General features: G+C 42.1%; 3 protein-coding genes across 8 annotated transcripts in view; 2 read left to right on the forward strand and 1 right to left on the reverse strand.

Annotated features, from left to right (window-relative positions):
* The first annotated feature begins 1,564 nt into the window (after positions 1–1,564).
* Positions 1,565–5,689, forward strand: hspa5 (heat shock protein family A (Hsp70) member 5). The gene is made up of 9 exons (XM_086054462.1): positions 1,565–1,732; positions 2,230–2,385; positions 2,462–2,693; positions 3,221–3,358; positions 3,443–3,555; positions 3,652–4,042; positions 4,123–4,360; positions 4,441–4,608; positions 4,731–5,689. Exons 2-9 carry the CDS (start codon positions 2,270–2,272, stop codon positions 5,285–5,287), a joined length of 1,953 nt encoding a protein of 650 aa, XP_085910588.1. The 5' UTR covers positions 1,565–1,732; positions 2,230–2,269; the 3' UTR covers positions 5,288–5,689.
* A 1,552-nt stretch (positions 5,690–7,241) lies between these two features.
* rabepk (Rab9 effector protein with kelch motifs) lies at positions 7,242–10,797 on the reverse strand. Of its 2 annotated transcripts, XM_086054463.1 has the most exons (8): positions 10,631–10,797; positions 9,880–9,946; positions 9,652–9,803; positions 9,006–9,161; positions 8,773–8,937; positions 8,541–8,690; positions 7,606–7,755; positions 7,242–7,528 (listed from the first exon to the last, which is right to left on the reverse strand). In XM_086054463.1, the coding sequence occupies exons 1-8, from the start codon at positions 10,722–10,724 to the stop codon at positions 7,278–7,280; spliced, it is 1,185 nt and encodes a 394-aa protein (XP_085910589.1). In that variant the 5' UTR covers positions 10,725–10,797; the 3' UTR covers positions 7,242–7,277. The 2 variants fall into 2 exon arrangements, with proteins under 2 accessions (XP_085910589.1, XP_085910590.1); XM_086054464.1 differs by lacking the exons at positions 9,652–9,803; positions 9,880–9,946 and having other exon boundaries at positions 10,631–10,792.
* The window catches only part of rgs3a (regulator of G protein signaling 3a), a 133,539-nt gene continuing 128,724 nt past the window's right edge, over positions 9,575–14,389 (forward strand). The window contains exons 1-2 of one of the 5 annotated variants that reach the window (XM_086054458.1): positions 9,575–9,840; positions 12,389–12,453. Coding sequence is in view for 3 of the 5 variants with exons in the window: in XM_086054461.1 (XP_085910587.1) it covers positions 11,206–11,246; positions 12,389–12,453 (106 nt within the window). In the remaining 2 variants the exon portion in view is untranslated. Of the gene's footprint in view, positions 9,841–10,485; positions 10,543–11,129; positions 11,247–12,388; positions 12,454–14,389 lie in introns of those variants that run through there. The other 4 variants (XM_086054459.1, XM_086054461.1, XM_086054455.1 and 1 more) reach the window with 4 other exon arrangements.

The raw sequence follows: 14,389 nt of genomic DNA on the forward strand, positions 1-14,389 counted from the left end.
TCGCAATGCGTCCCCTCGCACAAATTTTTGGCTAAGTGAATAACACGTAATCTAACTAACCTCGTAACTGACAGTAGCAACATTCAATCAGAGCACCGAAACAACAGCCCCCTTTTTAACAATGACAAAGCCTTTTTTCCAGAGGTACTTTTTCTTAGTGTGAGAAATAAAAGTGTGTGAGCATGACATTGGACAGAAAGGTGTTTTCCTCATTAAATTACATAAATGTTGTAATGAGCGCTTCTACAAAGAGGAAAACGCTATAGCCATAAAATCTACAATACTAGTTTCCCCCGGTTGTACCGCCTCTGCCTCATACATTCGTAAAACATTCATGTTATGTTCATTGAAGGCCCTAAATTGTCTGTAGGTGTGAATGTGACTGGTTTGTTTAAATGCACCTTCCTGTGATTGGATGGCGACAGGTCCAGGGTGTAACCCTTCTCTTGCACAAAGTCAGCTGGAATAGACTGATGCCCAGCCAATTGGAGGGCACAAACAGACAAATAATTTGTAAACATCCACACTCACAATCATACCTGCGGACAATTTAGAGTGATCAATTAACCTCCCATGCATGTTTTTGTAATGTGGGAGGAAACCGGAGTTCCAGGAGAAAACCCACGCAGGCACAGGGAGAACATGCAAACTACACACAGGAGGGTCAGTGACAGGTTCGAACCCACGGCCTCTGTACTGTGAGGTGGATGTGTTAACCAGTCGCCCACCATGCTGCCCAGGTATAAACATAGTTAAATTTTAAAACAACAACACAGGTTTATGTCTAAATAGGCTTATGAAACATATTCGAAGTCCGTATAAAATGTTTTATACAATGAAATATGCACGAAACCTGCAAGAAAACAAAACCCTCATTACAGAGACATATCATTTAATTAGAGGCTGAATTAAAACACTTTTACTAATACATTTAATTCAATGCACATCATCATTGTAGCTTTTGTCACATTACTTGAACTATGTACAGGGTTAGGGCATAAAATTAATTTTGTATTGTTGTATTATTGTCATCATAAAGGATGTACGTGCTTTGCCAGCCATTACCCAACCTAATTTTATTTGTACTCTAGTATTATCATCAGTTTTGTTTGATGTGTCCCAATGTCTGTTCCCATTTTGATTTTTATTCAATAAAGTTGAGTTTTGCTGTACTGTATCCCTGATGTAACTACTCGGGAATACAGCTGATGCAACAAAATGCAGTAACAAATGATCTACACTACAGCAACTAACTGTTCACATCGAAAGGTTTACACGTTAGTCACTGCAGTGAGTCAACTTCGAATGATAGAAGAGGGACATCAATTACTACGTATGTGGAATCCAACCTTTGGTTTAAAAAAAAAAAAAAGAAAATAAATAAATAAAAAATACACCCACCCCAGCCAGTCGTCATGAGTGGCGTGTAACTGCACGAACCACGTTCCCAGTCCAGCCAATCAGTGGCAATTTAGAGAGGTCGTCACAAAACCATGCGGCGTGCAAATCATCGTCGGCCAGCGTGCCAAAAGGAACCAATCGGTGCGTTCCAACGCGCAGCTTCTCGGCCAATCGCTGGCCTCCACGATTGGGAAACGGTGACCGATTATATAGGGGCAGCTCTCAATTCATTCAGTATCACATCTACTAGACAAGAATACTTACAGAATAACTAACGTCGAGCGATTCCAATTGACTACATTCCAAGATAACTCTTGATCCTACGACTAAGGTATGTTTAATTTGAATGTGTTTCGGAAACTGTACTGTTTAATTTATTGTATATATGTAGTTACCGGTATTTAAAAGGACAGCATTGCACGTGTACTGTAATGTCCTAAAAAGTGTTATGTCGCATTGCAGTTTGGCGCAGCTGCTGTTTTATTACACTTTGACATTTGAAAATCTAACAATGTCTTAAATGACAAAATTCTCTGCCCCTTTTCAGTCTGCCGGACAAGCTGAAGCTAACCCGGTTAGCTTGCTTCAGGCCTAGGAAAAAAACGTAGCTAATAAATCAGTATGGTTGGTTATTGTGGCGAAAAATGTTTTTAACCACACACATACAACATATGAACGTTTTAAGTCCATTTTAAGATGATTTCTGCCGATCCATTCGACTCGAACCGTCACCATTTAGTGCGGCTAGCAGCTAGCGTACTTGAACAAGTTGGCAGACAGTGGTGTACGTCATTAACAAAAGAAAACGTTTTTTTTTCCGCCTTGCAGCTTTATTTCGTCAAGGAGCTTGAGTAATAGACTAGCCAAAATGAAGTTTCTGTGGCTGTTCCTGGCGCTGGCCAGCATCGTGTATGCTGACGATGACGATAAGAGGGAACATGTGGGCACTGTCATCGGTATCGACCTGGGGACCACCTATTCATGGTAAGATGGATGCTCTTAAAACAGAGGATGCATCAGAAATCAACTAAAACTAATATTGGCACCTGCCCCCTTTCAGCGTTGGCGTCTTCAAGAATGGCCGCGTCGAGATCATCGCCAACGACCAGGGCAACCGCATCACTCCATCCTATGTGGCGTTCACCAGTGAGGGTGAGCGCCTGATCGGTGATGCCGCCAAGAACCAGCTGACCTCCAACCCAGAGAACACGGTGTTTGATGCCAAGAGGTTGATTGGTCGCACATGGGCCGACTCCTCCGTGCAGCAAGACATCAAGTACCTGCCCTTCAAGGTATTATGATAATAGAGATACAGAATTATCTCTATGGTTATGGTAAATTTAAGATTTGGATATATGCAGAGGTGGGGTTAGGGCACTGGGTACAAGCCTATGTCATAATTAGCCATGCTAATAAGAAATGCAGTCATTAATAAATACCACAAATATCGACTGATGGATAGATTTTGATATCGATGCATTGCAATATCAGTTTAGCAACACAAATGGAAACATTCTTAATGATGGCACAATATTATTTGAAGCTGTATATCGTCGCTGTCATGTGAAAAACACTTATCTCCATTTTTTTTTTTCCATTTTCTTATTTTTACATGAATCATGTTTCCACGTTACAGACATCGCATTAAAGTGAAAATTAAAAAAGTTCCCAAAGTTGGAGATAAGTATTTTTCACAGGGCAGCGACGATATGTATGGATAGTAAATCACAATGGTTGATGTTGGTATGACAGTACAATACCATAAGCGACCCTGATATGACATACATTTACCAACTGCTATTTTTATGGTCCTCTTCAGGTGAATGACAAGAAGAGCAAGCCTCACATCCAGGTCGACATTGGCGGTGGTCAGATGAAGACTTTCGCCCCTGAGGAAATCTCTGCCATGGTTCTGACCAAAATGAAGGAGACCGCGGAGGCTTATCTGGGCAAGAAGGTACCAAAAAAAAAAAACACCTGTGAATTTGAGTGCTTTTCTCATATGTGAGACAATGTTGTAATGAAAGCTCTATTACCTCAGGTCACTCACGCCGTGGTCACTGTTCCTGCCTACTTCAATGATGCCCAGCGCCAAGCCACTAAAGATGCCGGCACCATTGCCGGGCTCAATGTGATGAGAATCATCAATGAGCCGTAAGTGTGTGATTTAATTTATTTATTTTTTTTAACACTTAAGTATTTTTTATTTTATTTTTTTAAATCGTCCTTAAATGTGGCATCCTTCCGCAGAACTGCAGCTGCAATTGCTTATGGCCTGGACAAGAAGGACGGTGAGAAGAACATCTTGGTGTTCGACCTGGGCGGTGGCACCTTCGACGTCTCTCTGCTGACCATCGACAACGGTGTATTCGAGGTGGTGGCCACCAATGGTGACACCCACCTGGGAGGCGAGGACTTCGACCAGCGTGTCATGGAGCACTTCATCAAGCTGTACAAGAAGAAGACGGGCAAAGACGTGCGCAAGGACAACCGTGCCGTGCAGAAGCTGCGTCGTGAGGTGGAGAAGGCCAAGCGGGCGCTGTCTGCCCAGCACCAGACCCGCATCGAGATCGAGTCCTTCTTTGAGGGTGAGGACTTCTCTGAGACCTTGACGCGTGCCAAGTTTGAGGAGCTCAACATGGTAAGTTCCCTTAACCTGTTTAGGGGTAGGAGTGATCATGATCTGCCAGCCTTTTAATACATTTTTACTGTGTTGTCCAGGATCTGTTCCGGTCCACCATGAAGCCCGTGCAAAAGGTGCTTGAAGACTCTGACCTGAAGAAGTCAGACATTGACGAGATCGTCCTGGTTGGCGGCTCTACACGTATCCCAAAAATCCAGCAGCTGGTGAAGGAGTTCTTCAATGGCAAGGAGCCTTCAAGAGGCATCAACCCTGACGAGGCCGTCGCATATGGTGCCGCCGTACAGGCTGGCGTGCTCTCTGGAGAGGAGGACACTGGTAAGGTGTTGACTCCCCGATACATGTTTACAAGCGTATGCCTTGATTAAATTAACTGAATTGTTCCATCTTTTTTTCAGGTGATGTGGTTCTGCTGGACGTGTGCCCTCTTACTCTTGGTATTGAGACTGTGGGAGGAGTCATGACCAAGCTGATCCCCAGGAACACTGTGGTGCCCACCAAGAAGTCTCAAATCTTCTCCACTGCCTCTGACAACCAGCCGACTGTCACCATCAAAGTCTATGAAGGTAAGAGTCTCAGACACAGCATGTTTTTAAACAGGAGTGTGTGTGTGTGTGGGGGGGGGGGGGGGTCTGATATAAAGCCATTTTAGCAACATGATCTCAATTGTACTGATCTCATGTTTTAGGTGAGCGTCCCCTGACTAAGGACAACCACCTGCTGGGCACTTTTGACCTGACGGGCATCCCCCCTGCCCCACGCGGCGTGCCGCAGATTGAGGTCACCTTCGAGATCGACGTCAACGGCATCCTTCGAGTTACGGCTGAGGACAAAGGCACGGGCAACAAGAACAAGATCACCATCACTAACGACCAGAACCGTCTGACGCCCGAGGACATCGAGCGCATGGTGAACGACGCCGAGCGCTTTGCCGATGAGGACAAGAAGCTGAAGGAACGCATTGACGCCCGCAACGAGCTGGAGAGCTACGCTTACTCTCTGAAGAACCAGATCGGCGATAAGGAAAAGCTTGGCGGCAAGCTCTCCGATGAAGACAAAGAGGTCATAGAGAAGGCCGTAGAGGAGAAGATTGAGTGGATGGAGTCACACCAGGACGCCGATCTGGAAGACTTCCAGGCCAAGAAGAAGGAGCTGGAGGAGGTGGTGCAGCCAATCATCAGCAAGCTCTATGGCAGTGCAGGTGGCCCACCACCAGAGGGCGCCGAAGACAAAGATGAGTTGTAAGCAGGCTCAAAGCTGATCTAGTCACTCGCCTCTTTGTTAAAAAACAACAAAAACACCTTGATGTACATATTAGACTGATGGACTCATTGTAAGAGAGGGAGGGGCGGCCATACGGAATCATCCGAAAGACTTTGAAACGAGTTTCAGCTCGTTAGGTGTTATCTTCGCCGGTGGGTGGAGTTTTGTCAGCCTGGATTCTCAAGGCTCACTACTGCTGTTCTCAGGCAGTCCTGATGGGGATCACGTAGTAGTAGTCGTAGTGGGAGGGAGGGAGGGGTGGGCTGTGGGGTGGGCTTTTGTTCATGGGTAAGCTGCTTGATGGCGCCTCAAGGCTAAAAGTTATTTATTGAATCTGGTTGTATTTCTGGAAAGACATTGAAATAAATGTTTGATAGAAAATAAGTTGCTTCCACTTTTTCTTTGGTCCATAATGTCTCCTTGGTTATGATGCCCTGTTTTTTTCCTGCAAAGAGGTTAGAGGTCTGGCATTGAAATAGCTCTGCCATATGGGGAATATTACATTTTACCTCTGTTGAATACACGTTGCTGGCTCCATCTGGGGCCCACACTTGCCTTGAAAACCAAACATTGATGACATCAGTGTAAAGATTCACGAGTTCATTTTTCTGCAATGCTTTTAAAGGGAAGTCAACCCATTTTTTTTTTTTCAAAGAAAATGTTCTATAGCACCATTAGTGTGAACACAGCATTCTGATTATTATTGTGTTTGTGGTAAAATCCACCCGTTGTTGTCCATCGCGGGGTGACCATTTTGTCACGTGACTGAAAATGACATCACAATTGCTCAGGTAACTACCAATCATGGCTTAGTTTAAGAAAATGGGGGTTGGGGGGAATGCCTGATTGTTACCTGAGCAACTGTGATGTCATTTTCAGTTGACAGAGTGGCAAAATGGCCGCTCCGTGAGATGGCTACAGTATTAATCAGAATGCCGTGCTTAGATTAGTGAAGGTGCATAGAACATTGTGTAAGTAATTTTTGGGTTGACTTCCCCTGTTAAGTACACAGTGGACACAATTTACAAAAAAAATAAGGGGGATGGAAAAATAACTAATTACATTCAAACTCTGTTAAACGAGTTCGTTTGTGCTCTTGGTCCTCCATAAAGCACACAACTGACATTCAAGTGCTTCTGATTAACTCCAAATGAAATGTGTTTTTCATTGGATTCCCCCACCACCCACCCCTTTTTTTTTTATTCCTAGCAGAACGCCTTGTTTCAACTAGTGGGCTTGAATACAACATATTCTTCAAAAAATATGGTTGCGTTGACTTCCGCTTTAACTGACTATTTAAAATGAATCATAAATCATTCCCTCCACCTTGACTATAAGGCCCATTTCCAGCTGAATTAAAATAGCCCAACAGCATGCTGATGCCAGTGCCACCACTGTGGTGTTTTGGTGTTCTTTTGGTGATGAGCAGTGATGAGTTTGTGCCTAACATGCCTTTTGGAATTTAGACCAAAAAGGTCAACCTTGGTTTCATTGGACTACAACACTCTTTCCCATAGGGGATTTGTCATGTTGAGGTGTCTCACATTTTAAAAATGGTTAAAATTCTAAATTTGTTTTGGGATCTAGACAAAACTACCAATGTTTATCAGCTTTGGTGGAGTACTATGCACTTAAAGCACTCATGTTCTAAGTGATAATATGAAAAGTGAGCCTACTTTTTGTAGTAATTGTCTTCGTGATGGTCGGATGGATACTGAAATTTTCATACCTCCCATAGCAGAACTTAATGCTCTAAAACTGTTTCTCAAATCAAAATATTCATACTTTTTATACATTCAAGTCATTTGAAGTCTGTATATTTCTAACTGGCTGTTAATGGGTAGGCTGTCTTTTGGATCCTCAATGCTAAATGTTATTTACTGAATATGTTTGTTATACTTCTGGGAAGACATTGAAATAAATGTTTGATAGAAAATTATTTGCTCTCACTTTTTATTTTCTCTAGGGCCCATCATGTTACCACAGTTACGACACAGTCCTTATGTATGATGCCTTGTGTGTCCATCCCACCGAATACAAAAGCCAAGTGTGTTGTCTCTGCTGGAGCGGAAGTTGGACTGGTTGCAGGATCCGGGGCGGCTGTTTGCGCTTCACCACCATCTCCCACAGCCTCCACCTTCCACGGTAGCAAACACATGCAGTGGTCCAGACGATTTGGGGGCAGATCCCCTTCAAATTTCATTAGGGTCCATGACTTTTTTTCTGCAAACAGGCCACATGTATGGCATTAGAATAGGCTCTGCAGTACTTGAATAGTCCATGATGTTGAGGAATTGTACCTATATTGAATGTGTACATGGCATTGCTGGCTCCGTCTGCAGTCAACCCGCCAAGGATGTAAATGTTGTTGCCCAGCGCGATTGCCGAATGTGCTGCCACGCCAGGTGGAATGTCACCTTCGGGCTGCACTAACTCCCACGTCATATTACCTTTAAAATGCAAACATTAATGACATTAGTGTCAGACTCACCAACTATTGGAAAGCTTTCTCAACTATACAGATATAAAATACATGAGCCCAAGATAAATCAATAAAAAACTGTTTCCACATTAACATGACTATAACCAGTGGTGGACGATACATCATGAAGCTCGATTTGATTGATATTTTATTCATGCATGATGGGAAATGGGAACAAGTTTTCTCATGACATCACACGGGGACGCCATCCTCGATCTCAATCGCCAACTTGGCAGACAAACAAATTCTGACCGTAAACTACCTATACTTTTCGCTACTGAGAGAGATTTTGTTGCTCCGTTAGACTACCACGCCAGAGCTTGTTGCCTGGAGAAAAAGGGGCGGAGACATCACCCCTGCCACTGCAGGACTACTAAAAGAGACCAACATGTAGGAGAAGAAAGACGCTCGTGAGTTGGAAGTGGTCCCAAAAAAGAATGTAAGAATGTCATTTGGAAATGCTTCAGTTGCACGCAATATGATATAGAACAAGCAACCATAGTTTGAGAAATGTGTATGAAAAATGTTGCGACAAAGACAAGAAACAGTAGCAGTCTGTTCATCTAAAGATGAAGCACATGCCATGGCCGCCATGCTGGAGGTCTATGCATTGTTGTGTTCGAGTGCTTATAAAGGATTTGATAACTAATGTGAATAAATGGTGAATTACTGTGTGTTTTTCTGCAGCAATACAGAAGGGAGGGACAAAGTCTAGTTTTACCGTTTTCACTGGTATTCACTTGACATCCTTACTTGGATCAAGAGAGTAAATATCGTCCAAAAAATCTTCGTTTGCCATGCCGCCATGAATGTAGATCTTTGAGCCAGCCGCTACGATAACATGTCCGTGTCTGACTGGCGGCTGTGGGCCTTGCGTTTCTGGCTGCGTCCAGGTGGAAGACACTGGGATGACCACAGCAATGCTGATATATAAACAACAATTTAGTGGCTAATGTGTGTGGAAATAACTAAATCCAACACTCACCGGTATCAAATATGTGAAGTTTCTGGTCCGAGACAGGTGATGCTCCTGCTTCCCCACCACAAAACACGTATAATAAGTTACCAACATAGGCAGAGTTTGTGTGATATGTCCTTGGACTGGGGGGCTCGCCCGTTACTGGGACATTCTCCCAGAGGGCCTTGCTTTCTGTAGATCACAACAGAAGACACATTTGCATCACACAATCAAAGACAAAGTCAGCCATTTTTTTTTACCTGCTACTTTTATTTTTTGAATGCAATTGTGGTTGCCACTCTGCTCCGCACCCCCAAACACCCACAAGCTCTGTGGTGGGCTTCCGGGCACCAACGTGCAGTGCTCATATCGAGCCTTCAGACCCTCCCAAGGCAACGCATCCCACTCAAGATACTCTTGGAAAGTCAGAGAACAGTTCATCGTAACATAAAATGCAATGATAAATGATCAGAAAGAAAATATCATTGAGGAATACAAAGACAATGTGATTGGATTTTTGGCAGGTGCTACGATCTTTTGGCAATGCCATGACTTCATGTCTACTCAATTTTTTACTGTTTCCCACCTTTTTGTATTACTGATAAAAATATACTCAAAGTCCCCCATAGCTTTGGCAATGAAATCCATGTAACTTCAAAGGAATAAAAACATAAACAGTACAACTGTTTTGTAAAATTATGCCTGTAATTTGTATACAATTAATACAAAGAACAAACAATACCACTGGGCAATCCGGAGGATGACATCTAAGAAATCTGATTGGCCGCTTGTTAAGTGCTATAATCAATTCCTGTCCATTGCGTGTTTTGGACTTAAAATATATCAACGGTCGAGTTGAGTTAAATTGATCATTCTTTAATTGGGGTGAATTGCTCGGATCCGTACTCAGATTTATGGCGTGTGTATGCGAGAAGCTGCCACCAAAATTTGCTCCCCCAACTATAAGGATTCTTCCACTGCCACCATCCCCAGGCCAGTAGGTACAGGTGTGTCCCACGCTCACACCCGGGGACCTCCCGCTCGGTACCAAGGAATACCTGGGTTGAAGTTGCAAGGTTGAGAAAAAAATACAAGGTTGGCCATCTTTATGCATCGATACTCCCATTTGCTTACCATATTCCTTGTTTGGGTTTCTCTTGAGCTTCAAGCACTGGGAGAAGCTCCATGGCTGTGGATCGAACTATTATGGAAAATCAAAAAGCTGTGCTGTATCGTAAAGTCATGCTTCTTCTCAATGAGAGTGACACGAAGATGCGTCAAGTATGTATATCAGCCACTAACTAATCTTGAATCTAGAGAAATTCCCTGAAATTGTGACACGCTATAGGATCACGTTGCTATGAGCTAACAAACTACTGCTAAGTTTTGAAATTTGAGAGTAGACTAGTCCTCGTGAACCAATCATATCGTTTCTGCAGGAATCTCACACAATGTCTGCATGAAGATTACAGCTGGTTAGTGTCTTATTGGTAAAACCTTTTCAACTATGACACATTTGGCGTTTTAAAACATTGTTTATTATCCAAGCCGGAGTACAGTATAAAGAGCAAAGCACTTTTAACGCTCGCCGGTACGTGTTTCCGTAGATGTACGGTTACGACATCTTTGTCTTAGAACATCTCTGACACTTCCTACTTCCGCCTAGAGACCACTGGTGCGTTCAAGTTCCAAAGTGGTAAATCGAAACCCCCAAGTTTATGCGCAAAAACACGTAATAAACCCATTTTAAACGCTCTCGACTAACAACATTCTACATAGCTGCAGAACACGTCAAAGGTTAGGGGAAAATTGCGTACTCCTTTTAAATGCATCGTTTACGTATGTTATATATCTGTTAGAAGAAGAAAAAAAAATCCTCTTTTACCTGTCTTTAATTCATATTTGATGTTGATCTCAGTGTTTGCTGTTAGTCGGTTGCTTAAGGTCAAATACGTTGCAAGGCATGTGTGACGTAACATTACATTGCCCGCTTGGGCGAATACAACCGCGAGAGTGTACTATTTGCGGAGCTCTTTCACTTATGTGACGTTTAACCATACGTACGTGAAGGGGATCATGCCGCGAGACCCTGCCCACGCCAACGTTCACTTCCGACTTCCTGATGTCTGCTATTTTGTTTCTCCTAAAACATTTAGTTACACATTTTTTTATTAATAATAAAAATAACTTTCATATTTGCATATATTTCTTAAATTACACGTTTAATTAATAAATACTAACGTTGTTTCTGAACCTGGTGCTGAGTACAGTACAGTACTGTAGTCGAATGCATGTTGCACTGCTATATTTGCTCGGTAGGTGGTGCAAATGTCTTGGCAGCAGATACAGCACTTGTTTATTGAGGACTATCAATCTCCTCTTTGCTTATAGTACCCTTTTGAGGATTACTTCCTGTTTTCCTGCTCACCCGTGTCCCTGCTTTATTTGCAAGATCAGCACATGTTCTGCTCTTGCTCTATGTGTGTATTTTTGGGCCCACTGTGAGTAAACGATACACGGGAAGACTGTTAAACGGATCTTAAGCTGTTTCCTTTCAAGGAAGCGCAGGATAATTCTCCTTTTGTTTGCCCTTCATTCCAACTGATAAGGGCCTGAATGTCCATGGGGGATTTTTTGTGGCGGAAAAAGGAAGATGATTATATTTTAATGATAGAGAGGGAAGGATTAGATCAGAGGGGAAGAGAAGAGATACATGCAGATATGAGTTTTGTCAGCAAAAATGGCATCCCTAGGTTGTTTTGAATTTGAAGGGGGTGGGTGGATGAGCATCATGGGTATAAATACATCAAGTTCATCTGTGGGTTACTTGTACACTGTCGCTGAGCAGCATGTCAAAATAATACATGGCAGCTTTTTCTGTTGTGTCACATTTGAACCCGGAGGTGTGTTAAATCGTGCTCTGATTAATCTGGATTACAGCAACACAATTTAATCACAGTTTTAGCTCCAAGGGTTTTGACTGCATCTATACGTAGCCACTGTTGACCTGTGATACATCATAGAGACGTGCAGGCAGGGCAGGCATGGGAGGCAGAGCCTCACTGTTCCCTCTCACTTGCATGTGAAAGGTAAAAAAATAAAAAATAAAAAAAACACTATTAATGATTACATTAAATTATGTTCCATTTTTGTTACCTGGTCTGTGCTTTATTTTAGATTTTCTTTTTCAATTCAATAATATCAATGATTGCATCATTAAAATTCTTAATGAAATAGCTGAATTTGCGTATTTCCTGTTCAAATACATGGGCGAGAAGGGAACAAAGGCATAGCACTTTCAGTGCCTCTAGCGACTACGCACACAGCTTTTGCTGACACAGGCACTATCACATTGTTGAACAGCAAGGAATTGATTGAAGCAATATGAAATGCCGAATACAAATGTTTCACTTAAGGTCCAAATTGAAATACAGGTTAATCTATTTTTGAGTCATATTTGTATATTCAACTCCAGAGGAGTCAGTGCCTCACCATTCTTGAACCTCACCACGTCACTGATACATCAACTCTTCATGTACACGTACACACACCCACGCACGCACACAAACACACGTGCGCGTAGCCAGCATCAAATTTCTTAGAGTCTCATTTGCAGCGGTATTCTCTCTGTGATGTCTTTTAGAGTTTACCTGCGCAAAGCGTCTGGAACTTCCTCCAAAGTGCCGTCCTTCCTGCTGACGACTCATGGTGAGGAATAGTGTGTATGTTTTAGTTTTATCTCTACAGTGTTGTTGTTTTAATTAAAAACCGTAATGGACTCTGTGAGAGCGGCGTCATGGGCCATTCACCGAGCACTTCCTTTGGTGTGCTAATGAGGCGGCCCATTGCATCATTTATGGAAGGTATTATCCACACCTGAAAGAGCAAAGCCTCATCCATCATACAGTGTTTACCTGTCACCACTAATCAATATGGATGGATATCTATTTCTTATTTTTAAGGAAGTTATGACTGGCTGGCTTTAAAGGCCTCTATGTTTTATAGGATAAAAAAAAAGAGAAAAATATGGCTTTTCTGTCCCAAGACTTGTCACTATACATGCAAAACAACTGTACAGTGGAAACTTGATTCAACGGACCCCGTCTTTCAAGGGCTTGCTTCAATACTTACTACTTTAATATTTCTGTGTATTTCCCTTGATAATTCTTCAATTTTTTTCAGTGTATTTTGACATCTGACATCTGATCAGGTCATAAAGGAGACTTGAATTATTATTTTAAATGTTATAGAAGAAAATCACCTCAGTGCCTCCCCTTTTATTTCCATTTGCACCAAATGCGCTGAAATAAATTGTACGCAATCCCTTTTACTGAACTCTGCCAAATGACTTTGGTTCTCACAGAAAACACAGATGGAGTCCATTCCTTCTTCATGCTTCTGTCTGCTGAATAAGGCATTTTTTGTTATCACATAAAGGCTGTCAGTGTCCGCTTGGCCTGGCCTTATTGGGTACCGGTGGGGCGCTTTGCTTTCAGATGTAAATGTGACAAATAAGCAGCAAAGCCAAATTAAAAGCCAAGGTGGAGAAAGAGGGGAAAAGGCACTCCCCTTCCTCTTTTTTGATGTAAATCGTTCATCCCATTTCCGACATGCTCTCTGTGTGGGACCATGGGGTGCCATGAGGATGTGAACCGCTTGGCCTTTAAGTTAAGACTATAGGTCATTATGTATTTCATTATGTATTTGGTTTATCTCAGCATCTTTAATTGAAAATTTCAATTGAGTATAAATTATTTGCAACATGATATGACTCATAGTTTGACAGTTTATGCACACCGGCTAATATTGTCTTAATGTATACATATCCTATCCAAAGACATTTCCACATCTTATCATTTGTACTCCCACTATGCTATCTTTACAAAGTTAAACATTAAAATGCTGCTACATCAAACACCATGTGGGAAAAAAAAGAAATGTTTAATATGAGCCTCTAGATGGAATTGTTTATTCCATTGCTCACATTACAAATGAATGTCTAACATGTGCAAAAAATGGCTGTGGAGTTTTTGTACAACTGTAACTGTTGACAGTTGTTAACAGATGCCCAAAATATAGTCGTTCTTTCTTGGTCCATATTATTAATGCCTCCCAAGTTCAGGAAAAACAATAATATGAACCTCCAAATGTAGTAGTCACTAATTTCTTCCATTGTGCATATTACAAACGTTTATCAAGTTGGTCTGACTGTGTAGTTTTTGCACAATCCTGATGCACTCTACAAGTCAAAGAAACTCCCCAAAACGTTCAATGGATTATCCCCGAAATGTGGTGCTTTCTTCCGAGGTCAACATCGCAGACGTCTACTAAGTTCAGCAGAAGTTGGCTTTCTAGTTTTTCCATGATTCAGAAACACAATGTAAAAAAGGCTTAGTTTGCAGTTTCTTAGTTTTCCACTACAAGAAAAATGACAATGAGAAGACTAAGCTAACAGTTAACCTAGCTTCTATTTCTTCTTCTACTACGATCCTTTCTTTTTTTTGTATTTCCTGACAATCCGGATGCTTTGTGGCACTATGCTACCTCTTACAGGTCAGTCTTGGTACTACAACAGACATCTAGTTTCTTGGGGAAAACATTTGCCAACCTAAGACCATGCCTATTGCTTTTTTAAAATTTGTTT

This window comes from Filicampus tigris, chromosome 15, assembly GCF_054856515.1.
Source record: "Filicampus tigris isolate MCC_2025a chromosome 15, RoL_Ftig_1.0, whole genome shotgun sequence".
NCBI classification, from domain to species: domain Eukaryota; kingdom Metazoa; phylum Chordata; class Actinopteri; order Syngnathiformes; family Syngnathidae; genus Filicampus; species Filicampus tigris.